The following is an 18,729-nucleotide window of genomic DNA, read 5'->3' on the forward strand; positions in this document are numbered from 1 at the left end:
ATTTATTTTTGTCTTATAAGAATTTGTATTACTTAGGTCCCGTTTGGCAAAATCTCGATTTTAAGATGTCTGAATTTTTAAGAGGGTCTAAATTTTTAAGATCTGAATTTTAACATGTTGTTTAGTTGGAACTTCTGAATTAATGTGTTGAACTATAAAAATGACCATTTTACCCTTACGTATTATTTTTTTGCCAAATTCAATGTTTTTGTTTATAAAATAACCAAACATCTTCTTGAATAATTATAAAAATATATATTTAAACATCATATAAAATCCAAATTAAACATAAATCAAAATTAAACAAAAAACCAAATCAAACATAGGTAATTAACAAATCTAGCCAACTATAGCAATCATTGTTTTAGACGACATTGTTTTAACTAAACAAAATTTTCAAAATACAAAGAGGTGAAAGTATGATGTTATAATAAAGAAATCAACAAAAATCTATGTTTGTATTCTTTAATACACTAGTTGTTTCACCTCACAAAAGTCCTGCATTATATAAGCTTTCGTTAAGCTTTCCAAAGAATTCATCAAACAACGATTCCATATCAGATTTCAGATTTCATAGCATCAGATTTATCAAGCATCATAACATCAAATTTCACATTTCACATAATCAATTATGTCAAAGAAAACACCAAAAAGAAAATCAGAAACCTCCAATCCAAAATCAAAAACATGATGTTATTCACATAATCAGTAATGCGAGATATCAGAATTTGAATCAAAGCATCTGATTTATAGAGAATCGGATGTCAAACCTTGAAATCGATTGCAGATGTCAAACCTCGAAATCGATTGCTCCAGACATCAAATCATGAAATCAATTGCTCCAGGGCGATGGTTATAGGGGAAGACGAAAGCGACAAGAGCTATGGTGGAAGAGGCAGCAACTATGGGAGGGGGTTATAGGTGTGGTGTCACCGACGAAGGGAGGAAAAAACAGGGTTCTTAAACCAATTACATAAAATCGATTTGAGAAAAATCTTAAATGATGTTGTTGTCTCCGAGTTTTGACGAAGCTGGGGGGGCAAAAGGCGTTGGCGGCAGTGACCAGACCGGAAGGCATATAGCGGAGGCGGAAGGTGTGAACGTCGAGAGAAGAAGGTCGAGGTGGAGGTCTATACGGTGGGCAAAAAAGGAACAAGGTCTCTTTTTTTTTTCAGACTTCACTCTATATCTGAAATATTAAGAGGTCTTTAAAAAACTTAAGAGAAAAAAATAAAAGGCTAACAAACAGCCTATATCTGAATTTTTAAGAGGTTACCTCTTAATTTTTCAATTAAGATGTAAACAAAGAGGATCTTAATTTCATAAATAGCTAAAATCCTATTTTTATGTTGTCCTAAACATTATTGTCCTAAAATTAAACGAATTATTTATTTTTGTATCAAAATATCATTGAAATATTTGTATTTTGTTTAAAGTAATTATATTTTGTGAAACAAAGTTGTAATTGCTTATTTCTAAGGTTTTGTGGGTAATGGGCCTAATGGCATGGCATGGGCATAGCAAAGCCGAGGTGACACCTAGGTGGCAATGCGGAGGTAACGTCCAAATAGCATGTCATATTTTTATATGGCAAGATGTAATGTTCAAATGGCATTGGAATTTACCACTCACATCTCTTCTCATCTCTTTCTTGTTATATAAATACCAGTTACATTCAAACCGTTGAATTTTTCTATTAAACTATATAATGGATGTTTTTAGTTTTAATATCTTAAATAAACATAGACACTGCTCCAAGATAACAAGTAATATGTCAAAAATTAGGTGGAGTCTTTATCATGACGCCACTATCGTCAAAAATATGACAATAGTAATTTATTAAAAAGTTAAATTATAAGCATCTATAACATATAGTTTAATTTATAATATATAGTTTAATTGAACTTCAAAGCGATTGTATGTCACTTGGTATTCAAAGTATTAAATTTGACCATAATTATATTGGAGTATAATGAATATAAAGATGATGTTAAATTCTTTAAATAAAATAATAAAACTTTTTATTTCTTAAATAAATGTTATAAATTATGTTTTATAATATATTTTTTAAATATGCTTTATCGTGGCGTCTAATGTTTTTATGAAAATTAAATTATATGAAAAAATGAGAGTTTTAGAAGATGATGATTGTAATACAAACGGTATTCTTTAAGCAACCATGGTCATCATGGACGGACCGACACACACACACATGACACACCTTGGCCCCCAACGTCACAAAATTACGCATAATACAAACTGTCAAACTCATTATTCCACTTCACTCGGTGGCATTCCATTAATCCATTCTCTTCTTCATCTGTTTTCTGATAGAACCATGACGTCACCTAACTTTCTTCTTCTCTTACTTGTCCAGACATTGATGATCGGATTACGTGCTGACCTCCCCGGCACGTGGGAACTACTAGTAGCCAACGCCGGCATAGCCACCATGCATACCGCCGTCACCCGTTTCAACACCGTCGTTCTCCTTGACCGAACCAACATCGGCCCTACAAGGAAAATGCTCCGTCCAGGCCACTGCCGTATAGACCCACAAGATCCACTTCTGAAACGCGACTGCTATGCTCATTCCGCCCTCTTTGACCCTGCTACTGGACTAATTCGACCCTTGATGATCCTCACCGACACTTGGTGTTCCTCCGGTCAGTTTCTCCCCGACGGCACTCTCCTCCAAACCGGCGGCGATCGTGACGGGGTCAAGAAAATACGCAAGTTCATCCCGTGCGAGAAAACATCGTTTTGTGATTGGGAAGAACTCGAGGAGGTTGAATTAGCACAAGGTAGATGGTATTCAACCAACCAAATACTTCCCGACGGGTCGGTGATCATCGTTGGTGGTCGCGCCACCGCTAGTATTGAATTTTTTCCTTCACGACACGGTGGCGGTGCTGTGAATTTTCCGTTTCTTGCTGAAGCAGAGGATACACAAATGGACAATCTTTACCCCTATGTTCATCTTCTCCCCAATGGTCACTTATTCGTATTTGCCAACAATAGAGCTGTATTATACGACTATACTAACAACAAAGTATTGAAACAATACCCAAAATTGGACGGCGGCCCACGTAATTATCCGTCGGCGGGTTCATCGGCGATGCTCGCTTTGAGAGGGGATCACTCCTCTGCAACCATCGTCGTTTGTGGCGGAGCACAATTTGGAGCATTCATCGAGAGGAACACTGATACACCGGCCCACGGTAGCTGTGGTCGAATCGAGGCTACTGAATTAAACGCTGTTTGGGAAATGGAAGACATGCCATTTGGTCGGATTATGGGTGATATGGTGCTGCTTCCGACTGGTGATGTTTTGATTATAAATGGAGCAGAAGCTGGAACTCAAGGATTTGAAATGGCATCCCAACCATGTTTATATCCACTTTTGTACAGACCAGATGAACCAGTGGGTCTCCGATTCATGACTTTAAACCCAGGTTCAGTGCCTAGAATGTATCATTCCACAGCCAATTTGCTTCCCGACGGTAGAATTTTGATCGCCGGGAGCAATCCACATTATTTCTACAAGTTCGAGGCCGAATTTCCTACAGAATTGAGAATAGAAGCTTTTTCGCCGGAATATTTGTTGGCGGAGAAGGCGAACATCCGGCCTACAATCCTTGAGTTACCTGAGAAGATAAACTACGGAGGTGGTTTTGATGTGGTGGTGACGACGGAGCTTCCGGTGGTGGGGATAATTGAGGTAAATATTGCAAGTGCGCCTTTTGCTACTCATTCGTTCTCACAGGGTCAGAGGCTCGTGAAATTGGCTGTATCAAGTGCAGTGCCGGATGCAGTAGGATCTTATAGGATTTCATGTATGGCGCCACCGGACGGGAGGGTAGCACCGCCGGGATATTATATGGTGTTTGCTGTAAATACGGGTGTACCGAGTGTTGCAAAATGGGTGAAGCTGCTTTAGCAATTATAATTAAGATCTCTTACCATTAATGTATAAATGTAGATAAATTATTAATCTCAATTTATGTTCATTGAAGCATCCACAATTAATCGTATAGACCTTGTACTTCAAAATTTTATGTGTGGCGTAGTTGGATTTGATGTGATCATTTCTGGTGTTAGAATATTGATCAAAGTTGAATATAGAAAATGGTTCATAGAAATAGGATACTTCGAGATTGATTTCTAAACATAGGCATTTTAACAAGACAGTTAGCTAAAAAACACTTAATTAAAAGGGTGGACAATATGAAGCACTTTAAGCCCGGGATTCTGATTAAGATATTGACAAAACTCAACCCGACAAACAAGTCCAAGAACAATCTGACGAGTTGGAGGAAGAAATTTATTTTTGTTTGGGATAGTTAATTTTAAGTTTTTTTTTTTTTTTTTTTTTTTTGTAAAGATTTATAATTATTAGGAATATATCTTCTAATTAAGTAAAATCTTTAGAATTTATATCATCTCTTAAGAGTCGCAATAGAATTATGGAGAATTGTTTTTTATCAATAAAGATCCGTCTACTCTTAGAGATTTTTTTATATTGTTCTTTTTTGTTCATGTTGATTATAAACGGTCATTCAATTTGATCGAAGTCGATGAGTGTAAACTATTAGAAAGTTTGTATTCTTTGGACAGAACTTTCAATTCGTTTGTACTTTATGAAGCTCACTATGACAATAGGTATTATATAACTTACTTTTTATCGTTGGAAACATCAAGAATAACAAACAATATGAGAATATCATTTATTTAATGTATGTATCACCAGAATCATAACATAAAATTATATGCGATGAGAAGCAACTAGAACCGTGGACTTGTCATAACCAATAAAGGGGACTTCCTTTGAACTGTAACGCCATTTGACACAGTCATGTCCAAATCCTTCTCTTGAACTCCATTTGGTAATGCCAAACTGAACTTGTATACAACATTTGCTAATGCAAGCTCAATGATAGGTACAGCAAACTGAACACCAGGGCATCCTCTACGTCCACCTCCAAATGGAAGCCATTCAAAATGAAGCCCTTTATAATCGATATTATTGTTCAAGAACCTCTCTGGCCTAAACTCCTCTGGTTCTTCCCACAAGACAGGATCTCTTGCAATTGCCCAAGCATTGATAAGCACTTGTGTTCGTGCTGGAATGTCGTACCCCATGAGATTTACTTCTTGTGTTGATTCTCGAGAAACAAGAAGTGGGAGTGGAGCATGCAATCTCAAGGACTCTTTTATGACAGCTTTAAGGTATTTCATTTTCTCCAAGTCCTCCTCGTGAATCATTGATCTTCCTTGCGCTACTTCTGTTACTTCTTGCTGCAACTTCTTCATTACTCTTGGGTGTCTTATCAGCTCACTAATCACCCATTCTAAGCTTGTGTATGTAGTATCAGTTCCAGCAACCAATATATCCTACAAACAACAGATTAATCTTTATTTTGGACTTAAATCATCTAACAATATTATTATATATGTATGGTTAAAAACTGAACAAAATGATAACTATGTTAATTAAAAGAAGAAAAGATGGAGGAAACATACTAAGATGATCGCTTTAAGGGTATCTGTATCAAGGAAGAAGCCGGTTGTGTTATTTATTTGAATATCCCGTAGGATATCAACAAAGTTTTGGCCTTCTTCGTTGTCAAATCTTTTCTTATTTACATGTTCTACAACGACACCTTCAAGAAAATTATCAAATTCTTTAGCAACTTTATGTGCTGTTCCCTTTAAACCGCTTAATCGATCTATCCACGACAACCATGGAATATAACTGCCGACACAAAAAACACCGAGAATATACACAAACTTCTCCAACAACTCTCTAAACCCTAATCTGTGATACGTCTTCCCGAAGGCTACCTTACAAATTATGTTATTTACAACTGAAGCAAACAACGCACTCAAATCAACCGAAGAACCATAGCTTCCTCCAAGAACACCAATCATAAATCCGATCTCTTCTTCTCTCACTGATCGGAATGACTTGACTCGTGCATTACTTAGAAGATGGAGTACTACAATGCTCTTTAACTGCCTCCAGTGTTCCCCATAGGGAGAAAATGCTATGTCCCTAGAGCCATAGAATAGTATGTTGGGGATTGCTAAGTATGGTCGACTAGAGAATGATAAATCATGGGTTTTCAGGATCTCTTGGGCTACTTCAGCAGAAGAGACTACGAGTGTAGGTATGCATGCTGCCGAGGTGAATTAGCATGAGTGGACCATATTTCTTGGACAAGGCTTGGAGAGAGCTACGGGGACTCGATCCTAGTTGGTGAAAGTTTCCGATGACAGGAAACTTTGGTGGAGACGGTGGAAAGTTCTTCTTGGTCTTAAAATTAGAAGAAGTCCATTTCAACCAAATAAGAAACGTCAAACTGATGAATAAGAACAAAGAAAGAAGAAAGGCATGTAGGGATGAAAAAATTGCCATAATGTTGCTCGCTAATTAACAAAATTTGCTGAGAAGTGAGAACTCTTTAATCTGCACTATGCCTCATGTCATGTGGAATGGCCGTATACAGTATATACATATACTCAAAAACCATTTGTGATCTGAACGTTTTTTTAATAGTATACTTTCGTTTTCCATAAATATTCGCTAGTAAATAATGCAAATTGTAAATGCATGCATGTACAACAGAAGCTCTTGCTTCTTTATGTTGAGGCGACTGCACATATTCATATTCTAAGACAATAATACAATATCTCATCGATGTTGTGAGTTTCTAGAACCCCCATGCCTAATTATCATATTTTAATTGGTACATTATCTAGGTAAATGTCTATTTAATTAAAGGTTTATTTTAAATATGTTTTTAAAGGAATCTTTTACAAGTTCGACCACGTTAATATATCAAAGTTCGTAAAGTAATCACTTAAAGGTTTAAAATATTGGAATACATAATATTCTGCATTATATTTTCTCCTTGTTTACCTCTCAATCACGAGATATTGTGATTGTTATTTGCCTTGTATATTATCTCCTTTTTAGGAGTTTCTTTTCTTGTATTTTGTATTGCCTATTTAGGCTTGTCTTCTTTGTATCGATCACAGTGAATATACATAGAAAAGCTTTTGAACAAAACATTTATGGTATCAGAGCGGTGATCTATCACGCTCAATCCAAACCCCAAGAACAGACCATCGCTGGTACAAGCTGCCATGACCGGCGATAACTCAAACAAAGAAAACCCCAAAACCAATGCAATCAGTCCTGATCACTACTCCCCCTTCTACCTTCATCCTTCCGATTATCCAAGACAAATGCATGTCAACGACGCATTAACTGATAAAAACTATTAGGACTGTTCACTATTTGGATAAAACCGAATTATTCAATTGGACAATTTGGATTTGACTATTTGGTTCGGATATTCGGATTTTTGAATTGGATTTCACCAAAACCGAATTATTATTTTGGATTTCGGATTGGTTTTGGTTTATAAAATACGAATCGAATAGTCCAAAAAAACCGAATAACAATTTATTATTTATTTATTTTCATATATCTATATCCATTTATTAATTTTATAAATTACTTTTTTCAAAAAAGTTCAAAAGGTTTCACCTAATAAAAAAATTAATATGCATTTTCTCTCAAAAATATTTTATCTATTAAATATTAAATTATAATATATCATCTTAGTAGTTTTTTATAAATTATAAATTACAACTAAATGATTTGTTTTTGCTTCTTCTATAAAATTCGGTAATATTATAATCATATATCGCTTTTAAATGTTACGCATTTTGAAAACCGAATTATAAAAACCGATCCAACCAAATTGTAATTGGATTAGATTGGATCGGATTTGAATTTAGTTTGGACAATTCGGATCCATATTTTGAAAACCGAAATCAATTTGGATTTACATAATTGGATCGGATTGAACCGATCCATCCAAACGAACAACCCTAAAAACTATCTTATTGAGTCCAAGAAATGGAGAAGTTCTTGTTTGCTAAAAACAAGAGAGGATTCATCGATGGGACCATCAAGAAGCCTGAAACAGATGATACCAACTACATGGCATGGATGCGATGTGACGCAGTGATCAAGGGATGGCTCACCACGGCCATGGAAAAAGAGATCCGAGGAAGTGTGAAATATGTTAATTCTGCAACAGAAATGTCACATCCCCATTTTCACGGCCAGAAAAGACCGACTTTGTTTATGCTTTATAAAAATCAGAGTACTTTAATAAAAGTGTTGCGGAATTTGTCCCCAGAAGAACATGATAAATACGTTATTAAAACATTTTCGAAGAAACGTATTTTATTCATTTTAAAACGTTTGGGATGTCATCGTCAATACAGGAACATAAGCATAAACAGAACTTACATTTATTTACACTAATGATTTACATCTCCTTTATTCTCTCAGTGAATTATGTCTTCGTATTGATACCTGTGATACAAAGAAAACTGAGTGGGTCAGGCTTGGGAGCCTGGTGAGCATATAGGGTTTTCAACCCACAATAACACATTTATTATATTCAATTATCAACAATCAACCCAAATACCCATCCCCATTATCTTCTTTAAGGTTTTACCCTAAGAATCGATTATACTTTCTTCATTCATTCCTAAGGGTTTACCTAAGGAACTGGCACACAGTCCATTTGCTACCACAGTTTATACAATAGGCACTACATCGCATAGTCACCAGGGTTCATACAATTGGCACTACGTCTCATAGTCACCAGGGTTTACACAATTGGCACTACGTCTCATAGTCACCAGGGCTTACACAATAGGCACTACGTCTCATAGTCACCTGGGTTCATACAATTGGCACTACGTCTCATAGTCACCAGGGCTTACACAATAGGCACTACGTCTCATAGTCACCTGGGTTCATACAATTGGCACTACGTCTCATAGTCACCAGGGTTTACACAATAGGCACTACGTCTCATAGTCACCTGGGTTCATACAATTGGCACTACGTCTCATAGTCACCAGGGCTTACACAATAGGCACTACGTATCATAGTCACCTGGGTTCATACAATTGGCACTACGTCTCATAGTCACCAGGGTTTACACAATAGGCACTACGTCTCATAGTCACCTGGGCTTACTCAATAGGCACGAAGTCGCATTATCACCAACTATTCCATCTACCCATGTTCTACCCAACATTTTTGTAGATATAAATACAAACACAATTTAAATCATTTAACACCCGTATAAAAACATCAATTCCAAATCCATCTCAAATAGATAATTAATATACAACACATAGCACGTATTTCATAGCTAATACTTTATATTTATGTATTAGAAGAAAGTAACTATGCACTCATGCATCTAAACAACAATATATATAAATATACACATAACACGTATTTTATAAAATACTTCATATTTATGTGTAAGATGAAAGTGACTATACACTCACCTGATCAGAAGATGATCTGACAGCACTACGTCTTGCAGAAGTAGTGTCTCTTCGTAGATCTGGAAGATCTTCACATAAACCGGCTCCTCGCGGGCAGGGCTTCGGCTCGGGAATAACGCTCTTCGGGATTCTCGGGGCTTCGGATCTCGCTTCGGGGCTCGGGAATGATACCGGGGCTTCGGGATATGATTGACACGCAAATCGAGGCAAAACTTAGAGAGAGGGAAGAGTTTGAACAAGAGAAAATGGCTGATTTCGAGTTCTATTTATAGGCTGAGGGTCTGGGATTACGCGGGGCGTACTCGGTTACGCGGGGCGTACGTTGACGTCACTGCATGCGTCGATCTGTGGCACTCGAGTATCGGTCAGGCAACTTGCATCCGCCTGAGTACGCGGGGCGTACTCAAATTACGCGGGGCGTAATTGACTCGTCGAACTTCTAAATTGCGTAACTTTCGCATACGAGCTCCGTTTTCGACGTTCTTTATATCCACGCGAAGGTCAGACCATACTCTATAACTTTCATTTAGACTCCGTCGGCTAATTTTGACTTTTATTTTTATTATTTATTTTTAGAAGGCTGGGACAGAAAAACTTCGTTATAAATTCATAACTTCTTCGTTTGACGTCCGTTCTCGCCTAACTTTTCATCGTTTCGCTACTAACAACGAGATCTTCGATTCTCATTTAGATTGTTTCGGCTAAAAACCGCTCGATCTCAAATCGAGTATTCGGGCTGCATACCGCTAAGTTGAAACTTAGAAAAATCATAACTTCCTCATACGAAGTCAGATTTGGGCATTCCTTTTATGCACGCTCTCGGTTTAACGAAATCTACGACTTTCGTTTAGATCGCTAAGGCTAAATATCGCTCTAACATAAATTCACTTTTTACGTCATTCAGCGTCGTGCCGGTTCTGTCGCGAAACTTCGACAGGTCATAACTTCTTCGTTATGATTCGGATTTCGACGTTCTTTATATGTGCGGAATTCTTGTAACATATACTATAACCTAGTTAAGATTATTCATTCTAAATAATCTTCTATCAGAAACTCATTTTTGACGCTTATCGTCTTTAAATTGACTAGCCCTGATCTACGGGCGTTACAAGAAATCTAGAAAGGCCTTCAAGAAAGGTTCGGAAAAGAAATTGCACCTCGTGCATACGAATTAAAACAAGCCATCTTGAACACAAGGCAAGATGGGATGACCGTATCAGCCTATTACTCAAAGTTGTGTGGGCTATGGGATGAGATTCAATATTTTCTCGCTACTCCCAAATGTAAATGTAACGGCTGTACTTGTGGCCTTGGAAAATATCTCAAAGAACTTCAAGAAAAGGAACAACTCTATGAGTTTCTCGTGGGGTTGGATCGTGAGTTCTCCATCATCAAAACCCAAATCCTTGCAACAAAACTCATTCCTTCCTTAGGAAATGCTTACCACCTAGTCGTCGAGGATGAGCACAAAGATCTATAGTCGGAGGAAAAAGACTGGTGAATGAAACGATGGCTTTTCAAGCGATTATGAAGTGCAATGTACCACCGACCAAAACCGGGCAGAGAGATAAGAAGCCTCCGGGTCATTGTGATCATTATGCAAAAAAGATGGGCACACTCGCGACGGCTGTTTCAGCCATGTGGGTTATCCGGAATTGTGGCCCGGAAAGAACAAACGGGAAAAAGGGAAGCCAAGGGCGGCATGTGCCGAGACCGAATCAAATCTTATCTCCAACCTAACAAAAGAACAATATGAGGAGTTCCAGGAACACTTTGTTGGAGAGAACAAAACCACACAAAGTGAGGCTTCTTGCTCTGCAAATATGGCAGGTAAGTACAAACACAATGATGAATGGATTGTCGATTCCGAATGTACAGAACACATTTCTTACAGGTCCGGTATCCTTGAAGGATTAATCAACTCCACAAATGAGGCACCCGTGACCATTCCTAACGGAGAAACCGTACCAGTTAAAGCAAAGGGTAGTCACACCTTGCCGAATGGGATGAAAGTGCAAGAAGTCTTGCTTGTTCCAAAATTTACATTCAACCTTTTGTCTCTTAGCAAGATTTCAAGGGACCTAAATTGTGTCGTAACATTTTTTCCTGAATTCTTTGTTATGCAGGGCTTGCATTCGAGGGAATTGATTGGAGATGGTAGGTGCAAAGATGGTCTATATCAAATGGGGATACTTGCAAGTAAAAAAAGGTAAAGGTGGTGACTAGTAATATGTGGCACAAGAGACTCGAACATGCTGGAGATGAAAAATTATCTCAAATTAATTTTTAAGTAATTTTTCTTTTAAGAACATCGTATTGGGTTTTGAGCATAACATCATTCCTATGGTGTACATGCAATCCTAATTGCTTTGGATCTAGGTTTTTCTAATTTTAACATACAACTATGAATACCAAAGCAATAACCCTATGACAAGAATCACAAATGTCACCACTTTTAGACACCCAATCCAACACAGCGATGACATTTGTGATTCTTGCATAAAGTCTAAATTTACAAGAAAGTATTAGTACAACTAAAAGTGGTGCTTGTTTTGATTTGATACATTGCGACATATGGGAGAAATATCGAACCCCCTCGTTTTCTAAGGCAAACTATTTTTTGTCAGTAGTTGATGATTATAGTAGGGCTATTTGGGTTTACCTCCTTAAACACAAGTATGAAGCAAGCACGTGTCTAGTGTATTTTCACAAAATGATCAAGGCACAATTTGAAAAGAACATTAAAAGGATAAGGTGTGATAATGGTGGAGAGTTTACTTCCAACCAAATGATGAACTTCTATGCGGAACAAGGAATCATCTTAGAAACATCGTGTCCACATACTCTACAACAAAATGGAGTCATGGAGAGGAAACATAGGCACTTGCTCGAGACGGCACGTGCTCTCAAGATTGAAGCTAACCTCCCAAAAGATTTGGAGGGGGTGCATCTGAACCACCACATGCATCATAAATAGGCTACCCTCAAAAGTTATTGGAAACAAAACTCCGTACGAGCTGCTACATCGCGAAAAATCAAACTATGATCACATGAGGGTCCTAGGATGCTTGGCATATTATCGAAGCATTGAAACAAATGGAGACAAATTTAAAGTAAGAGGAAGGTCGGGTGTTTTTATGGGATATCCAAGCGGAACGAAAGGATACAAAATAATCGATCCAAGCAAAGGATGTAAAATTTGTAGAAAAGGTTTTTCCCTTTGCTACAGGTATCATAGAAAACCAACATGAAGAGAATGATATGTTCACACTCTTGCCTGATGAAGAAAATGAGCACACCAAGTATACTGATCCCAACGAAACACAAGTTGAGGAAGTAGGCCTCGAAAGTCCAAAAGACCACTTGGCAAATGTCAAACAAATGGAAAGGGAAGAGTTGGGCCACAATGACCCAATTGATAACCATAATGGGCATGATCATGAGGGGTCTGAAATGCAATCCCATTTACAAGCCACAAATGATCCAGAAGGTGTCAAACCCACTCCACCAAATGTGAATGAGTCCTAAAATGGAAACAGTGAAGATGTCACACAAGTCAGGGAGAAGCGAAGTAGAACCAGGCCAGTTCATTTCAATGACTATGATGTCGAGCTTCCCCCATCTATAGACCATGCACATCCCGATTCCGATCAACGATCCTTAACGATATGTCCCATTACTAATTTTGTTTTGTATGAAATTTTTTCAAAACCTCATAAAGCTTTCATTGCGGCTATCGCTTCTAATAATGAGACAACGAGTTTTAAACAAGTCATGCAGGATCAACATTAGAGGGACGCTATGCAAAAGGAAATAAAACCCTCAAAGAGAATGGAACTTGGACCATAGAAGACCTACCCAATCGGAACCGTGTCATAGACTCGAAATGGGTATATAAAATAAAATTCAAATCAAATCAAACGGCGAATTTGAAAGGTACAAAGCAAGACTTGTTGCCAAAGGATACACACAAAAGGAAGGAGTCGATTATCACGACACATTCACACTGACCGCTAAGTTAGTAACCGTAAGGAGTCTTATTGTCATCGTCATCAAAAAGGACTAGAATATTCACTAACTAGATTTGAATAACGCCTTCTTGCATGGCGATTTGAATGAAGAGGTATACATGAGAATCCTACAAGGCTACGACAAAAGGGCAGGAGCAAAAGTGTGCCGGTTGAGAAAATCATTATATTGCTTGAAGCGGCAGGAACCAAAGACGGCTTGGTGTTAAGCCAACGAAAATACACCCTCGACATCTTGGAAGATAGTGGAATATTAGGGTGTAGACCATGCTCCTTTCCAATGGAGCAGAATCTGAAACTTGACAATGAAGAGGAGGATGATCATGTGGATGCAAGCGAATACCGAAGATTGATTGGGAGGTTCCCTTATCTCCAAGCCACTAGGCCCGATCTTGCCTACTCCATAAATGTTCTAAGCCAATTTGTCTCGGACCCTCAACAAAGACATTTTGATGCCGCCATGAGAGTTCTTCGTGACCTAAAAGCCATACCCGGACAAGGTATATTTTTCCCAAAAGAAGGAGGTACCGAATTGGTCGCATATTGTGATGCAGATTGGTTGGGTTGCTCAATTACACGGAGATCGAGAACGGGATACATTCTACTATTAGGGGAGCTCCCATTTCATAGAAATCAAAGAAACAGTTGGTTGTTTCTCGCTCCTCGGCCGAAGCCGAATATTGCACCTTGGCCACAACTACTAGTGAAATTTTATGGATGTGATGGTTATTAAAGGGCCTTGAAACAGAACAACACGACCCTACCCCTCTCCACTGTGACAACAACGCAGCTCGCCATATCGCCAACAATCTCGTTTTCCATGAACGAACGAAACACGTGGAAATGGATTGTCATTTTGTCAAAGAGCGAGTTGAATCACATGAAATCAAACATCTCTATGTTGACACGAAGACACAAGTAGCCGACTTACTCACGAAAGCATTGGGTACAAAACAACTCGAGTTTCTCCTTGTCAAGATGGGCATACTACATGCTCCACTTGTTTACCTCTCAATCACGAGATATTGTGATTGTTATTTGCCTTGTATATTGTCTACTTTTTAGGAGTTTCTTTTCTTGTATTTTGTATTGCCTATTTAGGCTTGTCTTCTTTGTATTGATGAGAGTGAATATACACAGAAAAGCTTCTAAACAAACCTTTATAAAGATATTGTAGTTCGTAATCGTACGTATATTCCGATATTGATTTTTTTAGCTTTAATTGAGAGAATTTCATATATGCTAGAGGGGGGATCTTTTTGAAGCTTTCTATCTCATGTTGTGAAATTTCGCTTATGAATATTTTCAAAATTCAACGCTATATATCGTTGACACCGCGAAAGCAACGACAATATTAACGATAGGAAGGATATTAAAAAAATATTGCAATCCAGAGGAGTTTCATATTTGGAAGCGAAGCAACAAGGATACGAAATCAAAACCATAGTACTAACGTCTTCAAAGTGCAATAGGTAAAATATTCAAATGGTTAACTTACGCTTAAATAGTTAAATTTCTTGATGAGTAACTTTAACCTAAAATTTCTTGATGAGTAAACTTTAAACATCGAAAATGTATTATCCTTGACGAGGCCCTTGCATATCATAGTTAGGGTGGAACACGAATGTTAATTATAATTAGGGAGGTCTGAACCAAATTTTAAAAGAAACCATATAAATAAGTTTCGTTTGATTTGGAGTTGCAATAAATCAAAAATCTAAACAATAACGATTGATACGAAATATTATTACCTTGCTCATCAAAGTGAGAAACTCTTCAATATTTTACATTTTTAAGACTTGTCTTTAAACTAATTTTTTCGACGAGTTCTTTTTAAAGTCCAAAACCAATAATACGGTATTATGATGATAGGAAAAAAAATTATATTTTCTATTATTCATTAATTATCTTATTTTGGTCTAGAAATAAACTATCTTTGTGCATTTATAATTTAATAAGATATTAAAAATAAATAAGAGCTATTTTTATACATCATATTAGTGTTAATTTTAAGTTAAATAACTTTTAATATGGTTTAAAGTTAATTGAAAGTTCTTAATGCTAATATATAACTTTGGGTTAATTTAAAGTGTAATAATAGAGTTCGCTCGAAGTTAAAATCAAAGCAAAATAGCTTTGGAGACATTTTCATGGTTATATTGATATATTCATAGAATAACAACACATTTCATTTCCATGTCTATTTAAATACATTTCAATATTCTCTTTAAGAACCATTGATATCGATCCATTAAATCCATATAATCAACGGTTTTTTCTAAAGTGTCACCTAATAAATTGGCAAACTTATTCTTTTCGAAAGATTGGTAAGCCAATGTCTCGAAAGCAGTCTTGCGTTGAGTCGAGACTAGGTCATCTGTTAGGGCATTCACCAATTGATCATATCACTAAAGTCAAAGAATAGAATAAAGATTATATGCTTATGTGTCAATCGTTGTATAACTTTAAAAGAGTTGCGTGCAAGAAACTAAAACATAGTTTTATTGATTTGTTTATTATAGTATATCCTACTTAATTTTTTTTATTAGTACATTGTATTTTGAAAAATCAATCTATTTATAGTAGGTTTATATAGATGTTCACTATTTGGATAAAACCGAATTGTCCAATCGGACAATTTGGTTCGGATATTCGGATTTTTGGATTGGTTTTTAGCAAAATCGAATTATTATTTTGGATTTCGGATTGATTTTGGTTTATAAAATAAAAACCGAACAGTCCAAAAAAACCGAATTGCAATTTATTGTTTTGTTCTTTCGAATATACATCTTTAATAATTTATAAATTTACTAAATTATTCTTTTAGTATATTAAAGTTTTCATCTATTATAATACTTTAATATGTACTTCTTATAAAAAAAATGTCTATAAAATAGTACACTATAATATATTTTTCTTGATAGTTATTTATAAGTTTTAATTCACAACTAATTACATGGTGGGATGTCAAGTCCACCAAGCAAATTACACCCTTTGTTTGCAAATAAAACGTAATATAATGATAAAAAGGGGTATCGATCCTCGGGGAAATTGTTGTATTCAATCACCAATGTAATCTAAAAGAACTATTGTAAATAAACTAATTAACTACAATTAAACTAAAAAAAGGGGGTGTTTGATTACTTGAAAACTAAAAGACTTGAATAACTAAAAACTTACAATTAAGCAAGATAGTGGGATGCTCAAATATTGGAGAGAATTGGTTAACTAAGGCAATTCAACACAATGAACATTTGTGTGTTTATCATTAGGATTCAACATGAAACTTATCATTCATCCCAAATTGGTTATAGCAATCATGAAGCATGATATGCCAAGATTCCTCTTAGGTAGTATGGAGGTTGAGGAAGCCCACAACACACCTTCTTAATCAAGATCAAGGGTTTAATTGAAGCAATTGAACCCAAGAAGTTAATTAGCCTTAAGAAAGAATGAATCTCCAATTCCTAGAGGATGTCAATGCTTACACATCCATAAATGAATTGTGATTCATAAACTAGAGATGATTTTTACCATCATAAAGCCCTTGTTCTAAGTTAATTCAATGATACAATGCAAAACCAAAGAAATAAACTAACAATAGCTCATTCAAGTGCCAAGCTCATGATCAAAGCATTAAACAAGCATAAGAAATATGATCTAGAACCATAAACATGAGATAATTGATAATCTAGCATGAATCCTTCAAAAACCAACAAACATTCAAAGGTTTTAACCAAAGTTAACCAATATAAAGAGTTTAGCCACTCATGGCAATAGAAAAACAATCACAAAAGTCTAATTGCATAAAGAAACTACCAATATCTTGGAAAGATGAAAAGAAATGAGTCTTCAAGCTTCAAAATCGCCTCCTCCAGGTCTCCAATGGTGAAAAATCGAGAGTGTTGCTGATGGATCTGATCCCCCAAGGTTATGGTGTGCCAAATGACCAAAATGGCCAAACTGGGCAATTGCGCGGTTACCCACGCGAAGAAAAATTCACCCGCGCAAATGTTGTTGTAATGCTATTGGTCCTTCATTCCTCCACTCCACCCTTCCACTACCAAAGATTCCTTTGGTCCCCTCCATATCCATGTAATTCAAATCAGCCAATCATCTTTTATCTTCAAATGTGGATGCTCCAAACCCAAAATTAATTATCCATGATCCATCTTCACAAGCCCACTTCATACAAGCCTTTATATTTTTAAGCCCAAATCTCCTTTTATGGATCTGCCAAGCCCAATAGCGTCTCGAGAGCCCACAAGTCCGTCTTCACTCTAATCCACAATCGCGATAAGCTCTAAAACCCTGCAAGATTCCTCATGCAAAATAAAAAGTCTCCGATACAATCCATGATAAAGAAAATAAAAAATATACAATGCAATACTAATAAAAAGAGAGCTAAAAATCTAAAATAAACTAATAAAAATAAGGAAATAAAATAAGCTATCATTACACAATATTTTTTACTTTATATTATAGCGTAAGTTAATACTAAAGTTATATATTTGTTGAAATGTCTTGATTCTTGAAAACCGAATTGTAAAAACCGATCCAACCGAATTATAATTTGGTTGGATCGGATCGGATTTGATTTTAGTTTGGACTATTTGGATCTTCTTTTTGAAAACCGAAATTAATTTGAATTCACTTAATCGGATCGGATTAATTTGAATTCACTTAATCCATCCAAACGAACACCCCTATACATATACAAAGATATTTTCAATACTACAACAAGATAAATTTCCAAAGTACTGCCTTATCCCAAACCTCAAAATGTTGAATCTCGGAAACCTCAAACAGCCAAACAGCCATAAGCTCAATGTACGTATAAAAGTTAAATCAGGTACTGTTATCTGCTCAGATCAGAAAACGATCAACACGGAGCTCCCCTAAAAGAGGGAAACTGCAATAAAGGAAAAACTATGTCATTGTCGTGACTCGGAGTCGGATCAATACAATCACTGTCATTTGTTTTATCTCAACATTAATCATGTTGTCCATAACTAATTGAGCCAAGTCTCTTTGAGGCCAATGTCATAATAAATAAAATTAAACTAAATAAATGAGTGCAATATAATTGCTTATATCTTTCAAAATATAATGTGTTAGAAAGAAACAGCAGAATAATCCGGATAAAAATAGAATATTCTAATATACCAATAAAATATAATACGTTTTATTTTTTTTACTAAGCTTTTCAAAGTAGAGGAGTGTTCAATTTTAATATGTCGACGGCCATGATAACCAAATAAATTGGTAGCATGTGTCCATAAACTTGAACCTAATACCTACCACATTGTTG

At 36.3% G+C, this 18,729-nt stretch overlaps 1 protein-coding gene and 1 pseudogene across 1 annotated transcript; one reads left to right on the forward strand and one right to left on the reverse strand.

The window, feature by feature from the left end:
• Positions 1 to 2,198: 2,198 nt before the first annotated feature.
• LOC145074142 (aldehyde oxidase GLOX-like) lies at positions 2,199 to 4,088 on the forward strand. Its single transcript, XM_079020556.1, has one exon. The coding sequence runs from the start codon at positions 2,213 to 2,215 to the stop codon at positions 3,938 to 3,940; it is 1,728 nt and encodes a 575-aa protein (XP_078876682.1). The 5' UTR covers positions 2,199 to 2,212; the 3' UTR covers positions 3,941 to 4,088.
• Positions 4,089 to 4,752: 664 nt separating this feature from the next.
• LOC145073349 (cytochrome P450 Tp4149-like) lies at positions 4,753 to 6,569 on the reverse strand (annotated as a pseudogene).
• Positions 6,570 to 18,729: the final 12,160 nt, after the last annotated feature.

This window comes from Lactuca serriola, chromosome 9, assembly GCF_051521515.1.
Source record: "Lactuca serriola cultivar US96UC23 chromosome 9, Lser_US96UC23_V15, whole genome shotgun sequence".
Classification (NCBI taxonomy): Eukaryota; Viridiplantae; Streptophyta; class Magnoliopsida; order Asterales; family Asteraceae; genus Lactuca; species Lactuca serriola.